The following is a 25,868-nucleotide window of genomic DNA, read 5'->3' on the forward strand; positions in this document are numbered from 1 at the left end:
ACCTGGTGAATATACCTACTCATCTTTGAAAAACTCCATTCAACAGATACCTATCTAAACCTTTACCTCTGCAGGTAGAATTAGCTATTCTCATCTTTGTGCCCTCCCAATCCCACTACATAACTGTCAACCAAAGTTGAGGATGATCGGGGAGACCACTCTAATTCTGACACAATTGCAAATTAAAGATAGCCCCCAAGATAGCTCAGGTTTCATAATTCACCAGAAGGATTCATAAGACTCACTGAAGACTGTTATACTCACGGTTACAGTTTATCACAGTGAAAGGAAACAAAGTCAAGCAAGGGAAGAAATGCATGGGGCAGAGTTCAGGAAAGTTGCAAATGGGGATCTTTCAGTTGTCCTTTCCTAGTGGAGTCATGGAGAGCATTACATTTTCTTGGTAAACATGTATGGCAGTACTCACAGAGTATTGCCAACCAGGGACTCTCACTTGAACCTTGGTGTCTCAAGTTTTTATGGGGGCTTGCTCATGTAGACCTGGTTAGCAGACCGCAGTTTCTAGCCCCTCCAGGGGTCTAGCTGAAAACATGTGATTCAAAGTCCCCTTCCCCTTAGTCACATTGCTAGACTTCTAGGGTGGTCAGAGACCCCCCAGGTAAACAGACATTTCTATTAGGCAGGACATTCCAAGGGCTTTGAGGTTACTTTCCAGAAGCCAAAGGCAAAAGCCAACCTCTCTTTGGGCAAGGTTAAATTCTTTACTGCACACTTCCTCTATTAGATTGTAAGCTCCTTAAGGTCAGGTATCTGGTCCTATTTATTTTTAGATCTCCAGTGCCTGGCATAATGCCCGGCACTTGTATCAATAAATGTTGGTCGAATAAATGTAATGATGAACTGGAAGGAGCAGGCAGTATGGAGGAGAGCCCCTCCCCCCTCCACTGCTGAGGAGTGACCCTAGAGGGAAAAGGCTGGTGGCTAACAGGTGGTTGGATATATACTGCAGACTTCTAATAACAAGAACTATGTTTAGTTTTGTAGATATGCTTGAAAGTATAGCCTAAAAACTTCTTACTGTGTACATTGGAGGAGGGAAAGAAAGAATCTTCCTAGCTACAGACTTCCTTTCTAATAAGGGGGTGAGCAAAAACCCCACGATCTTTTTTTTTAAGCATATATGTCTTTTGTTTTATGTCTTCTGATACATAATAGGGAAATAAAAGTAGACAGTGCCTTGTGATTCTAACTGGAGTTTGCCTGCTTGCTTTGGTAAGATGAATGGTTTTTGAATACCAACCTGTCTTGGGATTCTGTGATTATACCTGATCATTACATCAAAGAAGCACCAAATTAAGTTTGAAAGTTTCTCTAAGTGCTGAGAGATTTGGTTTGGGGTCTTGATTTGATTGTGACTCACCTCCCCAGAGGGTCTCCCATCCAATGATAAGGCAGAAGGAGGTGGAGAGGACCTGGGAGAGAGCTGGGAGGCTGGCAATAGTGAAGGTGAATTAAGAATGGCCTCAGGCAGCAAATATCTGAGGGAAAAGTCCCCTAACGTGGGATGTGTGCGATTGTTTCTCACATCCATTCTAAATGAGGGGGGTTCTTTTGAAAAGTTGAATTTTTATTTGTTTTGAGGAGGCAGAAAAGTGGCCAGAGCAGCCTGGGAAACTGGGAGGTGGGGCTCACTATTGGGCCTAGCGCAGAGACATTCTCCCTATCTTAAGGGACAGTATGGGACCGGAAGAGGCAAATTTCAAAATGTAGAGATCTGGTCTGTCTAGGACTTGAAACAGACCATTAGCATCTCTAGCAAACTAACTTCCTCCCAGTGGACTAGCAGTCCTTCAGGCCTGCCTCTCCCTCTGTTTTTGCCCTTCAGATATTCTCTGCAATCAGACTGAGGAAATAAAAGATGGAACTCAAATCTGTCAGTTCTGCTTCTCATTGGCAATTTTAACTAAAGTTTTTATAAGAGAGGAAGTTGAAACTGGCTCCAATGAAGTTATATTTGTGGCCTTAATTTATCCATTTTGCTTGGCTTCCCCATTAACACAGAAGTCAAAGTGAGTGAAAGCAATGCAGTGTAATTCTGTTGCTACCTCTCATATTAAATGTTTCTCACAAGCAACTAAGTATCCAAGGTAATCAGAGCTGTTTGGTATTTGGCAAGAATTAGACCTTGTCCACTAGAAAAAGACAAACCTATTGTTTCAGCAAACATTGATGGAGCACCACCTACTGTGTGCTGTACATTGTGCTAGGTTCTTAGTCATTAATAAGACATTGTCCCTGCCCTCAAGGAGCTCATGGTCTAGTGGAAGAAACTAACAAGGAAGTAAATAATTATAATTCAGTGTTGGGTAAACTCTAAACAAGTATCAAATATAAAAGTAACATCGTATAGTGATAAACCTGTGATCTAGGAGTGGTTAAGTAGGGGTGTTAGATGAGAAAATTGTGTGAGGAAAGAGGCAGATCATATTTTAATAAAAACAAAACAGGATAGCAGTGGTAAGGACCAGTCCCTATAGTAATGTTCCAGATGTAATCTATATGGGATAAGATTTTTCACCTTCCTTACAGAGGTCACCTTTAGCCATCCTAGTTATTATAAACGTAGCCTATGAGTAAATGAGAAAAAATTTTCACTCTAGACATTGGTTAGCAGTATGATCTGTTTATCCGTTTGTTTTTTGGAAAAACGGCAACAAGGACGTTTTTGGATCTCTTACCTCCAAAGCATGTCTGTAGCACAACACATGTCTCTCTCACAGGCAGTAGATATTTTGAGTAATGTTTTGAGAAAAGCTTTGGATTTTAGAAGTAAAGTTGTTTGGGGGGAAAGGTTATAAAATTCTAGTCACAACTTTGAAAGTATCTTTGTTCTTAGACAAGAACAAACAGGGCAGGAGAAAATGGTAAGATAGAGGCCTCAGAGTCAAGATGACTATCTTCATTGATTTAGTTATTCAGCATACATTTGTGAAGTGACTGCCTACTAGATACTAGGCTCTAGTTACTAAGGATCCAGGGTCTAACAAGACAAATGTGGTTCCTGCTTTCCTGGAGCTTACAGTCTCAGAGAGCAGGTGGATACTAGGCTAATGAACGAGTACATAATTGCAAATATTGATTAGCTCGCTGATAAAAAATAAGAGGGTGCTGTGAAGGAATCTAATTCAGTTTAGGAAATAGCCACAGAAGATTTTGCTAAGGATGTGACTTTTGAGCTGCGACCTCGAGGATGAGTTACATTTGTCTTTTGAGCAAGGTGGGAGGACAGGAGGATAAGGTTTCTAGACAGAGACCTGAAACCTATGCTTTAAAAGCAAAAAACAAAAATACAAGCTATGTCACCCCTTCCCCTAAGGTTCCCTCTTTATAATTTATTTTCCACTTTCATATTTCAGTTCATGTTTAAATTTATTGAGGTAATGATTAATAACAAATTTCAGGTATACAAATTTATATTACATCTGTATACTGTGTGCTGACCACCTGAAGTCTAGTCTTCTGTCACCTTGTGTATGATCCTGTTTGCCCTATTTCTCTTTCCTCCACCCTGATGTTAATTTAATAAACATGTTTTTGTCACGTTCTCCCAACCCTACCCTAGCCTTCCTTCAGAGGCCCTGCAGCCAAGCATTTAAAAGTGCAAAGAGGCTATGCCAGTACATATGTATCTACCTTATATATATATTTTTTTGTAAAATGCGGATCATAATTTTGGCTATCTCATACTATGATGGTGAGATGAGATGAATGAAAGTCATTTAGAACAGTGTCTGGCATATAAGGACACAATAAGTGTGAACTTACTTTTTCAGTGGATGTGTGTACTATAATTTATTTACTGTGTTTCCTATTGATAGGCCATTATGTTTCTATCCTTTTGCTATTACAAACCATTTTGCATCTCTAAGATTTGATTGAGCAGGATAACAATACCATATTCGATTTCCTTGGTTTGAGCCTACAGTTATAGGCAAGCCTTTGTATTCTCATTATCCTAAGATTTACCACTCAAAGCAAATTCAGCCAGCTGCCTTGCGCTTGGCATATTTTGAGCACATCTCTACTCAGAAACTCACAAATATTGTGCTATAAGGACTGTGATAGGCAACAATTTCATAAACTGTTTCCTTACACACCTACACTCCCCCACACTCCTAGCTGAAAACACTGCTATATTCTCTGTCCTAGCTCATTCTGTTAAACTTCTCCCTTGTCTATGGCCATGCCATCCTGAATGTGCCTGATGTTGTCTGATCTTGGAAGATAAGCAGGGTTGGACCTGGTTAGTACTTGGTTGGGAGATCACCTAGGAAGACCAGGTGCTGTAGGTGTTAATAAAAAAAATTAATAATAAATAAAAAATAAACTCCCTTTATTAATTTTCCTCACCCGATATCTGCACTAGGAGTTAGAATGCCTGGGTTCAAGTCCTAGTTCAATAATAATTAGCTGCGTGACTGGACACTCTCGGTGTCCTAAGGATCACTGGCAAAACAAATATAAAACTAAATAGTGGGTTGAGAAACTCCATCCTCTCCTGTGCCTACTCAGGATTTATACTACTTGGGTCCTGCCATTTCTTCCTCCAGTTTAGTCCTATAGCCATTTGCTTGCTTAAGGAGAAAAACTATACAATAATTTCCATGTATAAGTGGACTTGCACACTTCAGACCTATGTTCAAGAGTAAACTGTATTTGTTACTATTTAAATTAAAACTTTTTGAAAAAAATATACATCCACATGCAAAACTTACACACACACATGCTGTTGGTAACTACTTGAGAGTAGTTACTTGGGGGTAGTGACTAAGGGGGTTTTGGCAAATTGAGAATGTTCTATTTCTTGAATATGTCCTGGTTACATGAGTATATTGAGTTTATGGAAGATTAGCATGCTGTATACTTATATTTCATCTCTTCCATATGTATATTATACTTAAAAATTAAAAAAATAAAACTAACTTAAAATGCACAAAAGACCATGTAGGGAACAGTCCTCCTGTCCTTTCTGTTCCCCAGACTTTTGGTTCCCTTCCCAAGAGACAACCGCTGACACTTTTCTTGTGTATCCTCCCAAAGCTTTGGTATATATAAACAAGTTTACAACTGTATGTTCATTTTTTTCTTTATACAAATGGCAACATATTATCCACACAGTTTGTTTTGATTTTTTCACTTCATAATATAGCTCAAGGATTATTCCATATGCTAACATGTGGGACACCACTGTTGTTCATAGTTGTAACTCCAATGCATAGCCCAGTACCTGGCATGTAAGTATACTTGTTAAATAAGTAGCATGTCTTCCAGAGGAGCGTTTAGATGCAATACTGAAACTGTAACTCCTGTATAGGGTTATGAACTCAATCCAGAGTCAGCCCTGTTGGTGCAAAGGATAAAATAACTTACCTGAGTACCAGGGGTGTCTACTCCAACCAAGGGCAGCCTGTTGGAATGATGCAGAAATGAGGTCAGAGGTTGCTTTAACAGTCCTAGGAGCATTTCCTCAGTTGTCTTAAGGCCCTTCCCTTGGGTCTCCCCCAAGTTCTCCAGGGCGTCAGCCTTTGGTACTAGCTGTGGCACTCGCTTGTTAGCTAGGCCCCTTTTAGAATATTTATTTATTGTCTGGAATAATGTAAAAACATACCAGACCCAGCCCTGCCTTACCTATGGCTCCGGAACTTATTCCACGACTGTATCCTGTAAGACCCCCAAGCTCTGCTATACGCTTGAGTGAAAATCAAAGGCTTGCAAAAGCTGCATGATTTTTGTACAGGATTTCGAAATTGGATGCTGTTTTTCCGAGGGACTAAAATTAGCTACATTGACGATGAATTACAGGATACAGTCGGCAAAGAGCGAGAGCTAGGGCTGAAATGAGCAGGCTCTATTCTTCCACCTGAGCATCTTGGACTTCGCAGGCAACCTTAACAGGGGCTTTGTCAGCAAGTGACATGGAAATCGATGAGGATTGTGGGTTCCTCACATGGAGGTGATAGCGGAAAGTAATCCCAGGCGAGGTGCCCGTCGGTAGCTAGTTTTCAAACAACAGTATTCTCTTCCTCCTCCATGGAACTTAACCTCATCAAACTAACACTCTCGCTTACATTTCTCTGGTTCTCCGTAGTCCGGAGTCGTTGCCGTCCCTCGCCCGCCTCCCACCCCCTCCTCGAGCTCCCCTTCCCTCGCTCCCCTCTGCTCCCCCCCTGTACGAGCTACTTTCTCCCTTCCACGCCCCGCTTCCACCTCCTCCGGCTCCTCTCCCCACGCACCTCCCCCGGCTCCTCTCTGTTGCCCCCTCCCGGACAGCGTCCTCGCTCAGTCGGCGCTCCTCGCCGCCCGCCCATTTGTGAATGAGACGCTCAGTTTCTCAATGGAGCCGCGGGGGACCCGGGCGGCCGCAGGGTTGGCGGTGAGCAGGGAGAGGGGCGCGTTGTCCTGTCTCCTCCCTCTGGCCTCCCTCCCTCTGGCCTCCTTGGCTTTTGAGGAACGGCGCTGAGAGGCAGCCGCGCGGGTCGCTGGGGCCCACAGCCGGAGGACTCCTCGTCCCCTCCGGAGGTGCGGGAGCGCCGCAGAGGAGGCCGCACGCCCGGGAGGCCGGCGGCCTTCGCTCTGGGCCTAGAACGTTCTTGATTTCATATTTCCTTTTTTCCCTCGATTAAATATCAGCTCCCCGCCTGCACTTTTTTTTTTTTTTTTTCGGGAGAGGAGGGGGAATGTGAGGAAAGGAGCAGAGAAAATAAACAAGGATTTCCGCTCAGACGAGAGCGACAGCTCGGAGAGCCCTTCGTGAGCAAACAGCGGCGGCGTTGGCGCGGCCGCCGCGGGCGCGGGCCCGCCGGCCCACCATGCGCGAGCCTGCCCCGGGCTGCTGAGCGCGGGCACGAGGACACCAAGGCCACAGCGTGGGCTCCAGCGCTCCCGGGCCGGTTCTGTTTGCGGGTGGCGGCGGCGGGATGGAGCCTGCGACCGCGCCCCAGGCCGACATGGCGCCGGAGCTGACACCGGAGGAGGAGCAGGTAAGCAGGGCCTCGGTGGTGGGCGTGTCGCACTCCTGGGGCCTACGCCGGCCTTTGCCTGCCGGGCCGCGCTCCTCGCGCCCAGGGCCGCGGGTGGCCTCCCCCTGGTGGCCGCGCCCCCGGCCGTCATCCCCTAAACGAGGCGCCTCCGGAGGCCGCTCCGGCTCCGACCTCTTCTGTCTCCTTGGGTCCTGGAGGCTCTGGGCCTCGTATTGCCCCTCCCCCCAATCCAGAGTTGATTGAAGTTCGTCAACCTGGGGGGCCTCCCTTTCCATCCACCAACGCCCCCACCGTTTGCGGAACACCGTGCCTTCGGCCTTTCAACCCTGTAAATGTTTTTGCTCCTTTCCGTGCGGGCTTGCGCTTTTTTTTAGGGCAGGAAAAGCCACATTTTGGTGAGCAGGGCTCCTGGGGGGACTGTCTCTCCTCCCGAGGAGAGTGGCGGTGGGCACTTAGTACATAGATGCCCTAGTTTTTCAGATGAGTCCTCGGGCTTCTCAGAGGACCGTGGCAGGCCTACGTGGACAGAGTATGGAAGATCCAGGCCTTCGCACGTTCCCGAAGTGCCTGGTCTTGACCGCTCTATTCTGCTCTCCCAGACTGGGCGCATCCGCGACTCCCACTTCCCTACCCCCATCTCGTCACACTGTCTCCATCTTTCCGAAGCCTACTTGAGTTCCATTGTCCCTTAACTCTTACGACCTTCAGTTCTCAGAAGGAAGTGTTTTACGGTATCATTTTTGGGGCTTGAGTAAGGGAAAAGCCAGGGCCCTTATAACTTTTCCTCTTGCCCATTCCTGCGGGGGAGACGTGGACCACTCCTGAAGAAGATAGGCAAATGCTGGCTGAGACTGGAACCCTAAAGGCTTTTCGCTGTCTCTTCCTTGGCACAGCCCATACCGGGTCTTAGCAGTGCTCAAGTACAGCCATAGTCTGATTCCATTTGTTAAAGAAAAAATCTGAAATAAGTAAACACGAACTGTGTTGGTCACCCATTTCAAGCTCTACATCCGTTGTTCCCAAGGACCACATTTGGTAACGTAGTGTCCAGTGTGGAGACACAATCTGGTTTTACAAACTAATACTGGTTAATGGGCTTGTTTAAGACCTGATTGTTAAAAAGCCCTTGACTTTTCGCCTTATTTCTGGAGATGAGATTTTTTCATATTTGGCCTCAAGACCAGAGTCCTGCCTTTTGGTGCTTTGAGATAAAATCAGCATGAGGAAAAAAAGAATTCTGCTCTGTACAAGCAGTGGTAACATTCTGATAACTGCAGTTGAGTTAATGAAATGCAAGTCAGGGCCTAGTGCAAGCAGGTGGCCAAGGAACCCATCGGCTTGCATTAGAGAAATACTTTAGTATTAAAGTGTGATGTGTTAGATTGATTTTAAAGGGGCAGAGCTCTTTCTTCACTTTTTCTTACATAAGTCAGATTTGAAGTTTTTATATTTTTAACACTTAATAGCATTAATATTCCATAGTGAAATGGCATTAGGTTGCAAATTAAAAAATTAAAACAAAGGAAAGTAAATATTAGAGTATTATTAGTATTGATAAAGTATTGGCTTTTCCCTGTGTATAGTTATACACACACACACACACACACACACACACACACAAGTGTGGTTAGTAAAAATCTTATATTGAATCAATGTGCTCAGCATTAACAAAGACTGGATGGAAACAATAAAATATTTGTATATTAAGATCAAGAAGTTATGTGTTTCTTTTTATAACCATGCCTTTTCCTACAAAATACCGTTTTCTACAGGAATTTCAAAATGTTGAAACAAACATAAAAGCATCATAGTTTTGATTATTCTAATAATGCCTGATGAAATTTCATATTTTACTTTAATATCTCTTAAGAGTACTCTTTTTTTTTTTTTTTTTTTTAAAACCTATAGCACCCAGTATTTCTAGATTGTCTCCCATCCATGTACTAACTAGGCCTGACCCTGCTTACCTTCTAAGATCAGATGAGATTGGGCATGGGTGGCATAGCCATAGACTCTTAACCGTTAAGATTTCTTTAAAATTTTTAAATTAAATAGCAAATTTGTGTAAGTCTTATCAAAGTAGTCAACATGGGAAATGACACATTCATATCATAATGCTACCCTACTGATCAAACCATTTTATTTTATTTTTTTTAATGCCTACTGCACCTGGTATTCCTAGGTGGTCTCCCATCCAAGTACTAACCAGGCCCAACCCTGCTTAGCTTCCAAGATCAGGTGCATTCAGGATTGGCATGGCTGCAATACTGATCAAACCATTTTTGAACTCATTTGGAATTGATTTCAAAGCTGTGGCAGAATCTTTGAAATATCTCCAATGCTGGGAAATCCTTGTACTTTCCAGAGTCAATTTGATGTTTGGAAATAGTGAAAAATCTTTTTGGAACCCTATCTCATAAATAAAGTAGGGGCTCAAACTGAGTTAACATAGGTGAGGCAAAAGTAAAATGCATTTATGCCCTTTTCGGGGCGTGAAAATTGCCTTAAAGATGTTTCCGGAGCAGATCACTTCTGAATGGTATCTCCTAAATAGTCGTGAAAATCAGAAACCCAAAAGTTTTCTTGGACACTGGTCTCCCTCAGCCCCTGTATAATATATATATATATATATATATATATATATATATATATATATATCTATATATATCTTTAGGTTTTCCTGAATATCTCTTGAATTCATCGACTTCTTTCACCACCACCACCACCACTTTCATCATCCTAGTCTCCAAGCCACTGTCATATTCTGACAGAACTTTTGTTTTCTATCTTACCCATCTGCATTTCTTAGCTCTTATTCCAGAAGCCAAAGGCAAATTGCAGATCCGATTGCATCTTCCCTTCAGCTTCCTTGCTTCTTCAGTGGCTTTTCATTGCTTTTGGGATCATTGTAGCTCTTAAATACAGTCTACACTGCCTCAGTCCCTCTTGAGTGGTGTAGAACCCTAGTTAATTCCCACACCTCATCTTTACTCCTGGCACACTGGCCTTTTGGTTCTGCATTCTTGCCAGTTTCCTCCTGGGCTGCATATGTATGTACATGTCTGCAGTAGTTGCTGTCCTCTGTCTGGAAACACCCTCCACTGTTAACTCTTCATTGTTTAGCTCTTAGCTTTCACTTTTTCTGGAAGGCCTTCCTTGATCTCCCCAGTTAGGTTAGATCTCTTTTGTTGATTCTCAGAGTACCATGTACTGTTCTTTATTTCACTTATCACAAGTTCACAGTATTTGTGTGCTTACATTAGCAAAAGCTCCCTGATGGTTGTTGGAACTGTGTCTGCTTTTGCTTACCATCATATACATATTGCCTAGCATAATGACTGGCATTTAATGGACATTCAGGAAATACTTGTAGAATGAATGGAAGTTGTTCTGTATATAATTTGTACACAGACATCTCTTTTTAGAATGGCTTTTAAAAATAAGGACATTGTTCATTTTGAAATGTGTTGAAGGTCATCATTATTACTTCATAGTCTCATTTCCTATCTAGGCATGTGTTGAACAGATATGCCAAATTCTCATTTGTAACTCATGTTTTTTGCCTTTTGTTTTTTCAGTTATCAATTACAGAGCCTACAGCTGAATTACAGGACAATGTATGCTTTGTCTTTAAAGAGTTTACAGGAATTACAACAGAGTAATAACAGTAACTGTTTCCTAAACTTCTGCTTTGAGTCAGGCTCTGTACTGGGCATTCCACATACAGTAATCCTCATAAGTTTAGAATTATTACCTCATTTTGCAAACAAGAAAACTCAAACTGAGAGAAAGAAAATGCCCAAGGCCACATAGCTAACAAGTGATGGAGCCATGCCGTCCACCCAGATCTAGGTTATTCTGCCTCCACTGCAAATATTCCCTGTATTATATACAGTATAACTTTTCATGAAGCAATTAGCCAATTTACTAATATGCCTACATAGGTATATAATAGTTAATTTTGTGGGTTTTGATATAGATATATGTGTTTGGTTTTGATGATGATGCTTAAAATATGGTTTAAAAAATACAGAGGAAAAAAATTGGAAAACCTTTTGTCAGACCTATATGTTGCCAGCAGAAACATACAGTCTCTGCAAGAAATTGTGATGAAATTACTCTTGGGGAATAATTTGTTCCTTAAGATAGAGTTTCAGCTCTCCATTTTGAGGTGTAGTCACAATAAAAATTTAATTTTTTATATTTTTTCCTTTTGTACAAGAGAAATAACTATTCTTGGAGCCAAATATTTTCTCTCCAAACTATAAAAACCAAGATGTTTTTGTGTCAGGAATACATTCTTTTTTGATATATTTATGCTTAAATATAAAAGCTTTTCTTAATGTGCTGGCAAAGCTGTAAATTTGGTAGTGTAATGGGTAATTTTTACATATCAGTATTAATAGTTATTCTTACTATATTATTGTCTTAATTTTATTGTTTCAAAGTACATGTTCACATTTGTGACTCGACATGAAATTTTATTGTATTTGCTAAATTATGATTAATGACCACAAAGGATAGTTAAAAGTATGTTATGTGTCTTATGTTCTTATGTTCACGAAATTAAGTGAGACTCCTTGGGTTTCATCTGTTTGGGCATAATTTGTGAGGAGAACTCTCTCTTTGTAATAAACCATAAAATAAAGACTCTTACGAGGATGCTGAGGCTATTTAAATTCAGCAGTTATAGCCTTTTAGGGTCTTTTGGTTTTGCATGGATTTCCCAAATAGTGATTGATAGGGTGGGGTAGTTTTCTAAAGTACTTATGCTTTAAATTTTTTTTTAAATTTATTTATTTTAATTAGTTTAAAATATACAGTTAAAGGACTTATGCTTTTATTCGTATTTTCATTTTACACCAAAGATGGTTTTAATAACACATATAGTGCTTCTCTTACATTAAATTAAGTCATGAGTTCTTTAAAGTTGCTGTAACAAATAAACTAATTTTTATTTTCAAAGCCTCTACAAGAAAATTCTTATTTAGAGTTCATGTTGCTTAGAGCTTCTCGCATTGTTGGAATGATTAATAAGCTAATGCATGTAGAGCACTTAGCCTCATGCTTACATAGTAAACACTCAGTAAAGGTGGCCATCATCATGATATCCTCTGTCTTACAGAAGTTAAAGATTTTAGAGGTCAGGTTAGCTTTAAACCAATCCCAAGGGGGGAAAATATTCATATTCACCCTGGGACCATCATTTAGCTTGGATTCTTATGAATGTCAGAAAATAGTTATCTTGTAACTTTATAGTGAGTTTTCAAATGCCTACTGTAATTATGTGCTCTAGTTTCTATTCTTATAATAGAATCTTCTAAAGCTAAAAATTTAATTGCCTTGCAGAAGACTTAGATTTTTGGCATTTTTCCCAAGGGTAGGGGTTAGGTCCTGGTTCTTGCGGCCAAGAACTTCCTTTTTACTGCAGCCTCACATGTCCTGTGCTAAATGTCATCTGTCCCTCTGGAAGTAGCTATATGTCAAGGCCCAAGTGATTTATAATGTTATGTTGAGGCCTTCCAGAGAAGGAAAAGAGAGGAGGGAAAGGCGAAAGATTCTCATTATTTTTGTTATTGCCAGTAACTAATGATATTGTAATTAGCAATTAGGTAAACATCTCATTTGAATGTGAGAATTTTACTCTGTTAAAATGTCTGAGCATATTAAGGGTCTTGGACTTTAGTTTTGTGAATGTTAAGGAACCTCGAGGTTTTCTTGAAGGATCTTAACCTTCAGATAGATCCTACTTTAGAATGGAGCTGAGCTATTTTGTGGAGGTTACAGTTAAAACTCATTGTAGGTAAGTATATTTGAGTCTCATTTTCTGACTTGTATACCTTTATTGTATTGGAAAAGACATAGTAATACTTGGATATTCCTACTTCATTTTCTAAATATTAAGCACCATTTTATAGCAGAATGGCTGATCCACTGCAGTGTCAAGATTAGAGGGTATAGCCCCCAACTGATTATTTGTTCAGCTACTAAGACTCTCCAGTTCAATTTCAGCCACCCACACCTCTTCTACCATCCTGCCTTGCTGTCTCAGACAGTTGGGAGTACTTTCTTTTTCCAAACCAATCACTATTGCATTCCTTTTCTCCCACCCCCACCCCCAAACACACCTCCACTCAAGAACTCCTTGGTTGCCCTTTCTGGCCACTGGAATAAGTCACTTTTTTATTCCCCCTCTGGAGTAAGGGCTGCTGTTCTTAGATGGTTTAGCCTGTATGCTTCAGTATTGGAGGGCCTGTACCTACTGGTATGAGCATCTTCATATCTCATTTTGAAGACATCTCTTGAGAACCAGAGATGACATGGGGTTGGGGGGCTGTAGTTAGAGACCAAGAAGCTCCTGAGCCCATGGAAAGAGTTGTTTTTTGTTAAGGATTGGATACCTCTCAGGTCCAGACTATAAAATGATGAGGCCAAAACAGTAAATTAGAGATGACTTTTTCTTTAGTTTTTGCTTCTGAGAAAAGCATTTCCTTTTTTCTCTGGGAAAGACAGTTTATGTTATATGTACTGGTTTCTTCTGAAATACCAAACCCATCTAAAACACACATACACAGTTCTTGTCTTTTTATGCAGTACAGGTGACACAGATTTGACTATGTTTATAGAATTATTATGAGCTCAGAAATTTTTCTCAGAATTGATGGGCATATTCTAAAGAGAGACATCTTTGACTTTAATAGTGAAGTATCTAGGGACAATAATCCATTAATTACTTGTTCATTGCTTAAACAACTGTCTAATCTTTACCTTTGCATTTGCTTTTATTTACATCATTGTTACATGATATACATCATTACTAAAATCAGTCTTTTTAAAAATAGGTTTTGTAGATTCTAATACCATATGTTTTTTGATAATTAAAACCAATAACATTTTGTAAAACGTCTTGCATACTCTATATAGGTTTAGGATTATGTTGTGAAGTGCTGAGATACCAGTATTTAAGATTAATGCAAATCTGGCTGTTTTTCCTAATGGAACTATTTACCAGTGAAACCAGGGCCTTTTGGAAGGTGATGGCAATGAATCTTAGGTAAACTTCAGGAAATATTTCGTGGCTCCAGGTGTTTTATTTGATAATTTTGAGTCTGTTTTGTCTTTTTTTTGCTTAAGGAGCTTATAGGAGAGCAATAAATTTAAATAGGTAAAATCCCTTACAGGTACAAAATGCTCAGTAAATAGTTGTGATATAGTATTATTCTTATCTTCTGCACTATAGGAAACAATTTTTTTTCAGATAAGAATAGGAAGAAATTTAAGAATCTGACTTTGCAGCAATGAAATGGAAGATTTCAAGATAGCTTAAGTCTTCTAACAGTTACCATGCATGAGCAATGTATCTAGAATGTAGGTAGGAGGCTACTTGTTTGCTATTTAATGCTGTAAACCCTTTTTGCACCATCCATTGGTTCATCGATTTGTTTATTCTAGATTACCTTTAGGGGCACTGGTCATTGTCTTCTTTTTTTTTTTTTTCCCCCAGAATTTTAAAAAGTCATCTGATCTAAAAATAGTGCAAAGAATGACAGTTTATATCATCTTCCATCTCTTAAACAGTCTTTGTGAAAAAATTCTTATTCCATTATTTATCTCAGTGACTCTCAACCAGGGCGATTTTAACCTCCTTGCCCCAATATTTGTCAAATGTATCTAGAGATACATTTGATTTTTGTAATGGGGGGCGGGGATTACTACCAGCATCTAATGAGTAGAGATCAAGAATGCTGCCAAACATCCTGTAATGTACAGGACGGCCCACAATCAAGAATTTGGCCCAAAATGTCAGTAGTGCCAAGGTTGAGAAACCTTGGTTTATATCTGAAGAGTTTTGTGGTTCTTAGAAAGTTACAATAAGTTCCTACTTTTTAGTTAAATATAGGTCTTTGGTTAATACATTTAGTATTCAGATATGTGTTCTCAAATACTGCTTTTAGTAATCGACTTTACATACTGAAAAACTGTAGTCTAAAACTTAATTATTTTGCGGCAAACCATCACAGAGGATAAAAAGGAGCCATTTCCACAGCCTTTGCAGGGGTTTTCATAAATGGGGGAATTTTATATGACAAGCAGAATACTACTGAATCCTGTCATGGAATGTTAATATCAAGTATCATTTTTGCTTTCCCCTCCAAATGTATCTGAGTGTTGCTATGAAGTATCTGTGTTCCTCCAGTGAGTGAAGTGATCGTTATGTATGAATCCTTTTTCCTTTAAGGTTAATGTGGACTGAAAGGAAGGTTTTACAGATCATAAACAGAAATACAATTTTTTTCATTCATTTAGCAATCATCTGTTGTCTTGCTGTGTGCCAGGTTCTTGTTCAGCATGGAGTTCTCTCTCCTTGAGGAATTCCTCTCCATTCTAAGCATTTCTTGAACTGTGGGGTACCTACAAAGGAGAAGGATGTCTTATGCACAGTGAGATCAGGGACTTGATCTCTGCATCTTTAGTGCACATTGTGAGACTTCAAAATATGTTTGCTAAAGAATGAGTGAAACTATATTGAAATTATTTATTCCTCACTCAAGCCATGAAATGTATATTGTTTTGCTTAGGATGCTTATATTTATGATACAGGGATGATGTTCAGAGGCTTCAGAGATTTACTGAGGTAGTACTGGACTCAGACTCTTCTGATTAAATGCAGTGCTCTCTCTAGTAAGCTTCATCTGTCTTAACCATGTGTTTCTATGTATGACATACCTATATACATATAAACCAGAAATAGCTCTCTTGGCATTTGTGGGTGAACATTCCTGGTTTTAGTTATTTCTAAGTTTTCCCACAGAGATGTGGCTACATTGTTTCTAGTTGCTTATTGTACATTTATTGAAAAATTAAGTGCTTTAATGGGGTTAGTGAACTTGAGGGTTCATGTAGGTATCTGGATATACCTCTCAAAATGTTGTAGGTCTCCTCTTTGCCTTTATAAAACCAGTGTTTCATTTTTTATATGTGGAACTTAATATTTCAAATGTTACAGCATAATGGGGAAGTATATATGGTATATCGTACCAATAACTAGGATAAATACAGCTTTTTAAAAATTTTTTTCTTCATTTTTTTCTTTTTCTCTTTATTTTCTTTTTTCTTTTTTCTCTTTTTTCTTTTTTTTTAAGTACAGTTTTTTAAGTTGTTTTTCCCATGATACCTTTGCTTTGTTCTTGTCCATTCTTAAGCTACTACTAGATTATCTTTTCTCTTGCCAAGTGTAAATGTTGAGGAAAACTTTTCCAAAAAAAGGTTTTTCTCCTTGTCTTTATATACTTTCAAATTTTATGGTTTTTAGATTTGTAAAGGAAGAAAAGAGTTACTGAAAAGCCTGACACTTTTAACATAGTACATGGGCACAAGAAAAAAGTTTTTTATTTGGGAAAGGCCATTTGTCTTACTGAGACATTAGCTCTTCCATACCTGGAAAATCCCAGAAGTGAAGTAAACATGGTAATTCTAGCTAGGTAAGAGACTTAAAAGTGATATAGCTAGAAAGATTAAAAGAGTTGTTCGAGGTGGGGTGGGGAAGAAAAAAATGGCATCAATAATAGAGGCTCTGCTCATCCCTCTGGCAACCAAATCAAAGTTGTGACAGAAACAAGGAACAAACAGCAAGGAAAAATCACCTGGGATCTAGATGAACAAGCCATACAACTAGGGAGGAACCTAAGAAATCAGCATGCACAGCAGAAGGTAGGATGGGGCGAGGATGTGTGACTGCCTGGTCCCGAGCAGCTAAGTGAGATGAAGGCTGTGGAAGCTGCAGATGCCTCTGCAAGGGGCCGTGTCCATGAGCAGATTTTTATTGTGGCGGACCTGCTCACTCTGAGTACCAGTGCTGCTTTGGCTGCCCAGAGACTTACAGAGGGACACCGAGTTGTCGGTGTGAGGGCCGAGCTGAGATTCTCTCTGTAAAGAAGTGCCGTTGGTATCCATTGTTCCTCTGTTGAGCTCTCCCTCCCACAGGTGTGCCAGACGGTGCCACCATAGCTGTGCAGTCATCAAATTGGATAACAGAGGTTGCTCTGCCCAAAGGATTCCCTAAAACTCCACCTCCCCCAGCTCCGGGCCGCACGCAAGCCACATCCAGGGATATCCTCAGCTAGTCAGGTGCTCCTTGCTGAGCAGCACCTAGACTCACACTGAAGGCAGCTGGTTTTGGTTTCTGGTGTGGCCTTTTGAGGCAATTGTTAGCACAGCAGAGACTTGGGAGCTTTGCTTAGTACAGAGAAACAGACATGGAAATGCAGCCAAAATGAGAAGACAAAGAAACAGAAATCATATGAGAGAACAGAATAGAGATCAAGATATAATGGAGTGAAGTGATCTAACAGATGTAGAGTTCAAAACACTGATTATAAAGATGCTCAATTAACTTTTGGTTAAATTCAGTGAGAACTTCAACAAAGAGATTAAAAATGGAAATGAAAATATAAAAAGCAACCAGTCTTAAAGGAAGAACACATTATTTGAGATGAGAAGTATGTTAAATGGAATAAACAAAGGAATAAACAATGTGAATAAAGAAAAGGATCTAATGCCCTATCTAGAGGATGGGAAAGCCAAAGACACTCAATCAGAATGGCAAGAGATAAGATACCAAGACTATAAAAATAATTTAAGGAGCATATGGCACACTGTTAAGGGTCCAAATATCTGTCTGATTAGTATAACTGAAGAAAATCAAGATGTCGAACAGCTGTTTGAAAAGATAATGATAGAAAACTTTTCTCACCTGGTGAAGGAAATGGACGTAAAACCTCAGGAAGCTCAGAGAATTCCAAAAATCAGAGATCCGAAGAGCCCCACACCAAGACACATCATAATTAAAATGCCAAAGGTTAAATGCAAAGAATATTAAAAGCAGCAAGAGAAAAGCAGATGGTTACTTATAAGGGAACACCAAGAAGACTGGCAGCTGATTTTTCAAAAGAAACCATGTAGGACAGAAGGGCTTGGCACAAAATATCAACAGGATGAAGACCCAGGATCTAGAACCAAGAATAATTTACCCGGCAAGGCCATCATTTAGAGTTGAAGGACAGATAAAGAGCTTCCCAGACAAAAAAAAAGCTAAAGGAATTTATCACCACCAAGCCAGTATTACAGGAAATGTTGGAGGGACTTCTTTAAGAAGAAAAAAACATGTATCCAAAACAGGAATAAAGAATGATAACAACTACATTCCTATCGATAAGTACCTTAAATGGAAAGGAATTAAGTGCTCCATCCAAAAGATAGAGTGGCTAAATGGATAAGAAAAGACCCCTACATATGAAAAGGAAAGGGATGGAAAAAGACATTGCTTCCTTGGACCTAGAAGGTATTTAAGTCCAATAGAGAAAGATGAACACTCTATGATTACACTTATATGAGGAACTTAAGGAATAAAAAGAACAAACTAATCAAAAACAAACACAAGTATAGTTGACAATTTTGTGATGGACAGAGGGGAGGGGAGTTTGGAGGGCTGGGAGAATGGGGTGAAGGGTTAAAGAAGTATAAATTAGTAGCTGATGCATGGTCATCGGGTTGGGGAGCATGGGATAGTGGATGCAGTTAGCATTAATACATTGGCTAGGTGGAGAGTCAGGGAAGGGAGGGAGAATTAGGAGGATCGTTTTACAAACTATATAAATGTCTAACCTATGTACCGTATACTTGAAACTAATTAAAATAAATTAATTAATTAAAAAACCTTATAATAGTAATAGTGGCTAAGTACTACCTTACTAGAATGGCTATAATTAAAAACAAAATAAAAGAACAAGCATTGCCATTGCTGTTGGAGATGGGAATGTAAAATAGTGTAGACACTGTGGAAAACAGTTTGGCAGTTTCCGAAAAGATTAAACATAGGACTACCACATCACCAAGCAGTTGCACTCCTAGGTGTATATCTAAAAGAATTGGAAATAGGCATTCAGATACTTGTACATATATGTATGTAATAGCAATGTTATTTGCGGTAGCCAAAATGTAGAAGCAACCTGTGTCCATGAAAGGTGAATAGATAAACAAATGTGGTGTATACATACATACAATGGAATATTATTCAGTCTTTAAAAAGAATGGAATTTTGATATATGCTGCAATATGGATGGATCTTGAACATGCTTACAGAAATAAGCCAGACACAGAAAAAAAGGGGTACAATTCCACTTATGTGAGGTACCTAGAATAGGCAAATTCATAGAGACAGAAAGTAGAATACCAGGGGCTGAGGGGGTACGGCAAGGAGGAATTATTGTTTAATGGGTCTTTTAAACAATAACTGTCATGGAGTGATGAAAACGTTTTATATAGAGATAGTGGTGATGGTTACCCAACATTGTGACTGAATACTTATGGTAAGTATTATGTATATTTTACCAAAGTAAAGAAAAACAATAATAATGTCTAACTATTATTCTAAGCACTTTACAGGTTTTAATTCCCTCAGTGAATAACATAGTTGGTGAGGCAAAGGAAAGAAAATAAGTGTTACGTCTAGTTTGGCTGCTCGAACCTAGAATTTCAAAAATAGGTACCATTTCTTGGTTACAGAATCTACCTATTTTCATGATTTGTTAGAATGAATTGTTATCTGTTTTAAACTCCTGAAAATTTCACCTGTGAGATCCAGTTGAGGTCTACTCTTTAGGAGAATCCAGTTTTCTTTGTAGGACAAAGCATGAATATTATGATGCAAAAGGACCCATATAGCATCCTCCTCTCCCCCTTCCCAGTATAGTCCTGGGAATGACTTGAAATACTATTGATATAGAGCAGTGGTTCTCAAAATATAGTCTCTCCACACCAGCAACCAGCGAAAGGAGCATGCCCTGGGAGCTTGTTAAAAATTCAAATATTCAGGTCCTACCTTAGACCTACTGAATCAGAAACTCTAAGAGTGAGGCCCAATAATTTGTATTTTAACAGGCCTCCAAATGCACATTCAAATTTGAGAACTAGTGATCCAGAGAATAACCAGAGTGCTGTGTTGTGTTAGTCCGAGAACCATCTCAGCATGAGTTTAGACATTCAGGCTCACTTCAGGAAGAGAAGGCCTGGATTTACAAACTGGCTTGGGAACTCTAGGTATAGAACTAGTCTGAACTAGATTAAAACTCCAGGAATCATCTAGTTCTGAGCTAGAACTGTGTTGTTCTAAAGGAGAGGAATAGTAAGGCAAAGTTCTTAAAGACTAGCATTTATCATGGTTTTTCTCATCCAAAGAAAGCAGAACCTCTATCAACTTGCGAAGTAGAAACAGAACCATGATGTTAGCATGGTTGAAAACAGGATATTGAGATACCCGACGTCCATTGTAGATGGCGTTCCCTAGAGAGATTCTTGGCTTCCAAGGGAGGAGTAGTGAATGAAAGGAGACAGGTGCTTCTGATTTAGCTAGGAAAACTGACAAAGCTATTCCATAGTCATGTTACTCCACTGTCAGTTGCCCTGAGAATCTGGACCTAGGAGTTACCAGATTTTCCTGTCTAGGTCCTTCCAGGGAGTCAGACTCAGTTCTAATTGGAGTTGAAAATGGGGCTCTGCCATAAGTATGACCAGATTTCAGGCAGCTTTTCTGGACTTCATTCTTGTAGGTTTGCAAATGACCTCTTAGGTACAATAACTGATCTGCTTGTACTGTTTTATGAGCATAAATAGATTTGTCACTGAGTTTATCTGATTTTGAAACAGCTGAGGTCTGAGATGAGTAATATTGCCTAATTGTAGTCTCCTGGCCAACTGTATCCCTCTGAAGAAGTAATGGGGCTGTGGGTCATGGAGACATTTAGGGAGAGTCTCAGTTTCTTGAGAACGTAACAAAGACTCAGGATTCAGTTACCTAGGGCACAAGTTGTGGGGCTCAGTCTCAGGAAGAAAGCAAGGTGCCAGTGAAATTTGATGCAGATTAGATTAATAGCAGCAGGTCTAATCTGCAGGCCAGGGCCAGATTAAGCAGCAGGTCTGACTTGTTATATCCTAGAGTTTTGGACCAGAAGTCATGAAGTCACTCCTGTCAGATCCATGTGACATTGGCAAAATTGAATTTGAGGGGTGTATAGCGGCGGAGATGAAGATGGAGGAGGTATTATTAGGGAATAGAAGCAGTTGTCGGGTAGCTTCAGTAGTGCGAAGTGTAGAGAATATAGAACCAAGAAGGAACTAGTTACTATGTTTTCAAGGCTTCTTACTTTCTGATCTTTTCCTAGACGTACTCTCATTTGCCAGTGACCTTCTAAAGTTTAACACTCAGAACCAATTGTCCTGTCTAAGTCATTCACAGCAGTGGGAGCAGCCCAGGGAGAGATACATAGCAAATAAAGGGAATGAGTATAGGCTTTAGAGTCAGACTTGGTTTTGAAATCTTGGGCATATCATCACAAGTATTGTGACTTGGTAATGTCCTTAACTTGTCTAGTCTTCATTTCCTTATTTATAAATGTCTTAATACCTACAAATGGGCCTGTTGGAAAGGGTGAATAAAACATGGATGCAAAGTGCTTGCTTGACTCATGGCCTCAGACTCTAAATAAACATTAGTCTATTTGTCACTTTCCTTCCAGAAACTGCCTTTAAAATCTTTTTATTCTTTATATCCTTTAAAATCCTCCCCTGCAGATCCTATCAGGTTTTTTTTTTTTTTAATTGACTCTTTAGGATGTGATTGCTTATTTTGTCCCATAAGGGTTATCATATGCCCCACTGTGGGAGCACACTTGGCCATAGAAAGTAGTGGTTAAGAACCGAACCACAAATTTCTGTGTAATTATAAGTGAGTTGCTTAACCTCTTTTTGCCTCAGTTTCATCATACATAAAATGTAGGTGATAGCAGGACCTATCATAAAGAACTGTTATGAGGATTAAATAAATTAATATGTATGAAGCCCTTGGAACAGTGGTTGGCAGGTAGTGAGTGCTATTTAATCTTTCCTAATATATCTATAAATTAGAGATGATAATGCCTACTTTGTAGGTTATGAAAAATAAGATAGTGTGTCAACTGCTTAATATTTTGCCTGGCAAACGTATAACAAATTAATAGAAGGAAATCTTACTGTCCACAAAGATATTATGAAACGTTCATCAAATGCCTTGCTAAAATGTAGATAAGTTATTTTCAAACTTGATCATGCACAAGAATTACCTGGGAGTCTTGTTAAAATGCAGATTCCAATTCAACAGGTTTGTGGTGGAGCCTGAGTCTGCAGTGTGACAAACTCGTAGGTGATGCCAGTGGAACAAACTCCAGAATTCACTTTGAATAGCACTGCTATGTATTATATTCCTTTATGTTTCAGTCCAATTGTATCTCTTATGAAAGACATATTTTCATTAAATCATACCTGGTGATCCCTAGTCTCCTTTCTAGAAGCTTAAAGCCCACGTTTTTAATAAGAATCCATTGGCCAGAGCCAGGTGTGTATGTATGTGAAAACAAGATCAGTTGGGCAGTTTACCCAGGATTAATGTCAAGGTTGCCAGGGACTGGTAACTTTTGTAGCCCTTGGTAGATGCCCTCTCTTTGAAAATTAGACTGTTTGCTCCTCATGCTTTGACAGCTTGCTCATCCTTAAAGGTCTACAGCGATGCTCATCAGGCTATCCTGAATCTCTCAGGATTGTCATGTTTTGCAGAGCTGGAGGCTTGAACTGGTTTGGAATAATTAGGGGCTGTACTATTTTGAGCTTCAGTTCTTGCTTACCACAGGCTTATTCTTCCCTTCTTCAAGTTGAAGGTTGTACTTGTTGATAGAGAAACTGAAGAAGTAGGATTTGATCTAGACAGTTCTCACAAAGCCCTTTTTGTTATCCTTAGCTTTATTAACAAGCCTTGGCTCATTTTGAGCTATGACTTCCCTGGCACTTTTTCTTTATATCAGAATCATCGCTCTATTATCCTTTTTTTTTTTTTTTTAACTGTTACCTCTTCCTTTGTACATGTTTGTGTTTGTGAGTATCATTTTAACATCTATCTGTTTGAAGAATGTTATGCAACCATAGTAGTCTCTTCACATTGTTTCCTTTAAAAATTTTGAATGGCTTTAATTTATAATTAATTGCATAATTGATGGTCAGAATCTCACCTTTAAGAATTTCTTTAAAAAATACCAGCATCCATTTTTTCTTTAGAATTTTAGATTGTGAGATTTTAATTTTATGAAATCTACATTTTGAAAGCACTGTAACACAATGGATAAAAATGTGGGCTTTCCAGACTCAGAAAACCTGGGTTCTGATTCAGGCTCCACTATTTTCCTTGTTTTGGGACATTGGGCAATTACTTAACAGTGGGACATCTTAGTTTTCTCATCTAGGATGTAGAGATAAGAATATCAACCTCCTAGGGCCACTGAGAGGACTTGATAACCCTTGTAAAACTCAGCATCTGACTGGTGCTTACAACTCGATACACAATAAATGTTAGCTAATGTTAATAGCTTCTTTAGTCTTTTAAATAATTTTTTATTTTTCAATTATAGTTGACATACAACATTTTATTAGTTTGAGATGTACAGCATAGTGATTAGACATTTATAAAACTTATAAAGTGATCACCCTTATAAATCAAGTACTGCATAGTATTTCCTATGCAGTACTACTGTATATCTGCATGACTAATTTGGAACTACCAGTTTGTACTTCTTAATCTCTTTCCCTTTTTCTTTGTTTTTAACTTGTTTTTTATTATTTATTTATTTTAATTAAAGAAATGATTTAAATTTTTTTCTTCCCCATCTGCCTCCCCTCTCCCTCTTCCCCTTTTTCACCCATTCCCACCACTCTCCCATCTGTTCTCTGTATCTATGAGTTTGTTTCTGTTTTGTTTGTTTATTTTGTTTTTTGGATTCCATATGTAAGTGAAATCATGGTATTTGTCTTTGACTTATTTCATTTAGCATGATATAGCTAATTAAGTATAGTAAGGTTTACATATGCTTTTACAGGTAGTCAATTATTTGATCTTGTGAGATGGGCAGGCATTATCCTTTTTGGGAAAAGGAAACTATGGCATGAAGAGTTGTGACTGGCCTGAGGGCATAGGGCTGTGGTAGAACTGGGTCTTTAATCTAGGATTACTGGGGCCATATCTAGAACTTGCTCTCTTAACTGCCTCTTTCTAATAACACTTAGCCGTTATCATACTTTCAAAGTTATTTTTTCTTTGAGACCCTTTCAGTTTTCAACTACTCTATCTTTTTGGTCTGGATTAAGTTCAGTAAAGTGGTTCCCGCATCCTTTTAGGATGAAACCCTCAGCAAGAATTTATTAGATTTTCTTCCCTCTCCCCCTTTTTAAGATAAATGTGATGTCCAGCGTATGACAAGGTACTTGAAGCTCCTTTTCTCTAACATCATTATCAGCATGCCAGTTTTGGGATCTGAGTAAAAAAAATTCTCTATTATTGAACAGGCTGAGGGTACCTCAGCATCTGTATCATATCCATTAGTCTCTTTTCCTCATTCAGAAATTATCTGGTATGGTTTGTGGATTTCTACTGGCAATATCATTTTGGGACACACTGCCATCCTACTTCCCCCTTTAAGCTTTGAATGAGATTCACCCATCCATTGGTATACTGTCCTGCATTCACAAATCCAGATTTTCATGGGTATTGATCATGTCTTAATTTGTTATAAAATTCATACATTTAAAATTTATCTTGGATCTCTTTATTATAGTAGATGTCAGAAGTGAAGATATTGACAACTTAATTCTCAGATATTTTGTGACTTAATAGTCACCTCTGTCATTGCTGTTCTTCTCATGTCATTCCTTAACATTGTTTCCCAGTTTTATCCAGGAATTTTTCTCTTTCTCTATTTTCAGTTTTAAACTCTCTTTCTTAATCAGATTGGCAGGTGTTCAGACAAACATGTTCTTCCTTCTCCCTGTGAACATCACTCTCAGCAGGCTGAGAGCCCATCATCATTCATACATTTACTCATCAGAATGCTGCCAAGCACTGTGTTTCATATTGAGTGTGCAGTTGTAAGCATGGAAGACTTGGCTCTTGCACTTCTCCAAGCTTATAGTCTGATGGGAGCAGGTAGACATAAGCTTTTATAATACTGTGTGCCTGGCTGGAAGGCAGTGAAAACTTACAGGATGAATAAGTGGGATTGAGACTGACACCTATAGGGTGAATTAGGAGTAAATCAGGTTTGGAAGCAGGGGAAGGAGAAGTGTTCCAGCATGATCTGGAAAGTCAACTTCCAGTTTATTGACAGCCATTCACATTTCTCCTTTTCAAGTCTCAGCTATCAATTGAAAGAGATCAATATTATTACTAAAGGCCTCCCCCACCTCCTAGTTTCTCCAAGTCCTTTAGTTTTTTTTTCCTCTAGAAAGACTTCAAGCCTTTTCTGGTGGTGTGGCTCACCCCTCATTAACCAGTTGGCAAGCTGCCTTCAGGTTCTTCATTATGGAGAGTGATGCTCCCCTCCCCCTCTTCTCCTTCTGGGAATCTGAAGGACTTTGCTCTTGCCGATGGTAAGGAGCTTCCTGTTTATTCTCCACAGTTTTTTTTTTTTTCCCTATGTATCTCTTCTGTGTTATATTCTTTTACCCCTAAGCCTCTTGACATGAATTTTCTCCCATGACAATTTATAAATGTTTACTTCCCTGTTTTCTTGTCGAATTATTTTCACTCTTGTTTCTGGGAATTTTTCATCCTCTTTGATAACCTTTGTCTGTAGAGTAGTTTTTAAGCCTGAGAAAAACGATGCCAGCGCCTACGAGCATCCCTTGGTTAGGGTTAGGGGTTCCTAAAAGCAGCTGTAAACCTTTACCCCTTTGTAGAGGTCCCTACCTTGTTCCCTCTGACCCTGATATGAAGACTGTCAACAAACCTATATT

The 25,868-nt window shown here is 39.4% G+C and overlaps 1 protein-coding gene and 1 pseudogene across 1 annotated transcript in view; both read left to right on the plus strand.

Annotated features, from left to right (window-relative positions):
• Positions 1 to 4,194: 4,194 nt before the first annotated feature.
• On the plus strand, positions 4,195 to 4,313 carry LOC118600768 (annotated as a pseudogene).
• Positions 4,314 to 6,774: 2,461 nt separating this feature from the next.
• PTPN9 (protein tyrosine phosphatase non-receptor type 9) overlaps positions 6,775 to 25,868 on the plus strand; it is a 66,736-nt gene continuing 47,642 nt past the window's right edge. The window contains exon 1 of the mRNA XM_016144108.2: positions 6,775 to 7,001. Coding sequence (XP_015999594.1) covers positions 6,939 to 7,001 — 63 coding nt within the window. The 5' untranslated portion in view covers positions 6,775 to 6,938. The remainder of the gene's footprint in view (positions 7,002 to 25,868) is intronic.

Source organism: Rousettus aegyptiacus, unplaced genomic scaffold, assembly GCF_014176215.1.
Source record: "Rousettus aegyptiacus isolate mRouAeg1 unplaced genomic scaffold, mRouAeg1.p scaffold_m13_p_3, whole genome shotgun sequence".
NCBI classification, from domain to species: domain Eukaryota; kingdom Metazoa; phylum Chordata; class Mammalia; order Chiroptera; family Pteropodidae; genus Rousettus; species Rousettus aegyptiacus.